Source organism: Salvelinus sp. IW2-2015, linkage group LG20 (assembly GCF_002910315.2).
Source record: "Salvelinus sp. IW2-2015 linkage group LG20, ASM291031v2, whole genome shotgun sequence".
Lineage (NCBI taxonomy): Eukaryota > Metazoa > Chordata > Actinopteri > Salmoniformes > Salmonidae > Salvelinus > Salvelinus sp. IW2-2015.
This window is the reverse complement of record NC_036860.1, coordinates 7,471,109-7,472,616: the sequence shown is the minus strand read 5'-3', so window position 1 is coordinate 7,472,616 and position 1,508 is coordinate 7,471,109. Positions and strand designations below refer to the sequence as shown.

Here is a 1,508-nt window from a genome sequence, read left to right as displayed (position 1 = left end):
CACACACACACACACACACACACACACACACACACACACACACACACACACGAGAGGGCCTATACAGAATGAGTGGAGCAGGTGAGGTAGACAGGACAGACAGATGGACAGACCACTGTAGAGGGGCTTTCTCTCTCAGTGACAAAGAACACAAAGTCATTAATCCATTAGTCAGACTGGGTGACAGTACAGGGTCGTCCTCACACACAACTCCTGCCTTAGTCAAGCGGACACTGAGAGGGAGCCGAAAGCAACTTCCTCTGAAGATGTTGACACATACCAAACACACCCACCCACCTTTTACTAACAAACACCATCACACCCAAACTCACTATTTCTCACGCACGCACGTACACACACACACACAGAAACACACACAGGAATTGGCAGGGGAAATCCCATCCTACCGCAGTGGCTGCTCCACCGGCTCAGCTAAGAGAGGGATGCAGCGATGTAGAAGAGAAAGTGAAAGATGAGTAATAAAGAAGAAAAGAAAACCAGGTGAGAGGAAAGAAGCACAGTCTAGTGATCAAATCAGGAAAGAGAGAAACTCGGCAAGGGCAAATCRTTTCAAATGTATGTCATGCCTCTTTCCTGATTGTATGGGATTGGTTCAACTGTGTGGCTGTCAATGATTATTGACAGTCACTGATTGGCCAGTTCGGCCACAGTATGAACCGTGATTGGTCTGCACAGGCTGTCAGTAGCTCAGTGCAGGTTGTGATTGGATGCATTTGGGCAGTGGTGGGCGGGCCCTCACCTGACGYCTCCCCYAGCAGAGCGGTCCTGCCGATGTTGGAGAGCAAGTGGTCAATATTGGGGGCAGGCACCAGGTCCTTCGTGTCTACTGGAGTCTGAAGGGGAGAAAGGCATYGAGTCATAAACAACACATGAACACTGGATTTAAGTCCTGCATCAGAATCAGTGACTGTGTCCCAAATGGCACCCTATTCTCCATATAATGCGCTATTTTTTCACGGCCCATAGGGCTCTGGTAAAAAAARGTAGTGCACYACGAAGGGAATAGGGTGCAATATGAGACGCAAGCAATGACGCATAGGTAAGATATACTGTGTCATAGCACATCCCCAGGATTCTATTTGGGCCGTTTACCGGAGCAGATTACACTGAGAGCTCCAACATGACCGTGTGAACTGAACAGCTGTCCCCACATAGTTTCCACAGTTTGCAGAGTAAGTCCCACTGTACCTTCTCATCCTTGTCYAGGTCCTCACTGAAAAACCAGAGRTACTGTGGGAGRAAACAGAGCGAGAGAGGAGACAGAGAGAAAGAAGAGATCTGTGAGAAGATATTCCGACAGGGTAGCGCCAGCTCATTGGRGGAGAGTTAACATGAAGCCAGTAAACAGGTTTGTCATTGGTTGTGGATTAGAGGGTCACTCACATGTTGGATGAGCGTCTCTACTATCTTGTAGCGGTCAGGCATGTGAGTCACCATGTCTGTCATGTTGTCTTCAGACGTCCGCACCAGCGTGGGCCCGAACACCA

At 49.0% G+C, this 1,508-nt stretch overlaps 1 protein-coding gene across 1 annotated transcript in view; it reads right to left on the bottom strand.

Annotated features, from left to right (window-relative positions):
* Positions 1-1,498, bottom strand: part of LOC111981063 (rho GTPase-activating protein 23-like) — an 8,807-nt gene extending 7,309 nt beyond the window's left edge. The window contains exons 1-3 of the mRNA XM_070433690.1: positions 1,405-1,498; positions 1,210-1,251; positions 761-854 (exon numbers count right to left, since the gene is read on the bottom strand). Coding sequence (XP_070289791.1) covers positions 761-854; positions 1,210-1,251; positions 1,405-1,467 — 199 coding nt within the window. The 5' untranslated portion in view covers positions 1,468-1,498. The remainder of the gene's footprint in view (positions 1-760; positions 855-1,209; positions 1,252-1,404) is intronic.
* Positions 1,499-1,508: the final 10 nt, after the last annotated feature.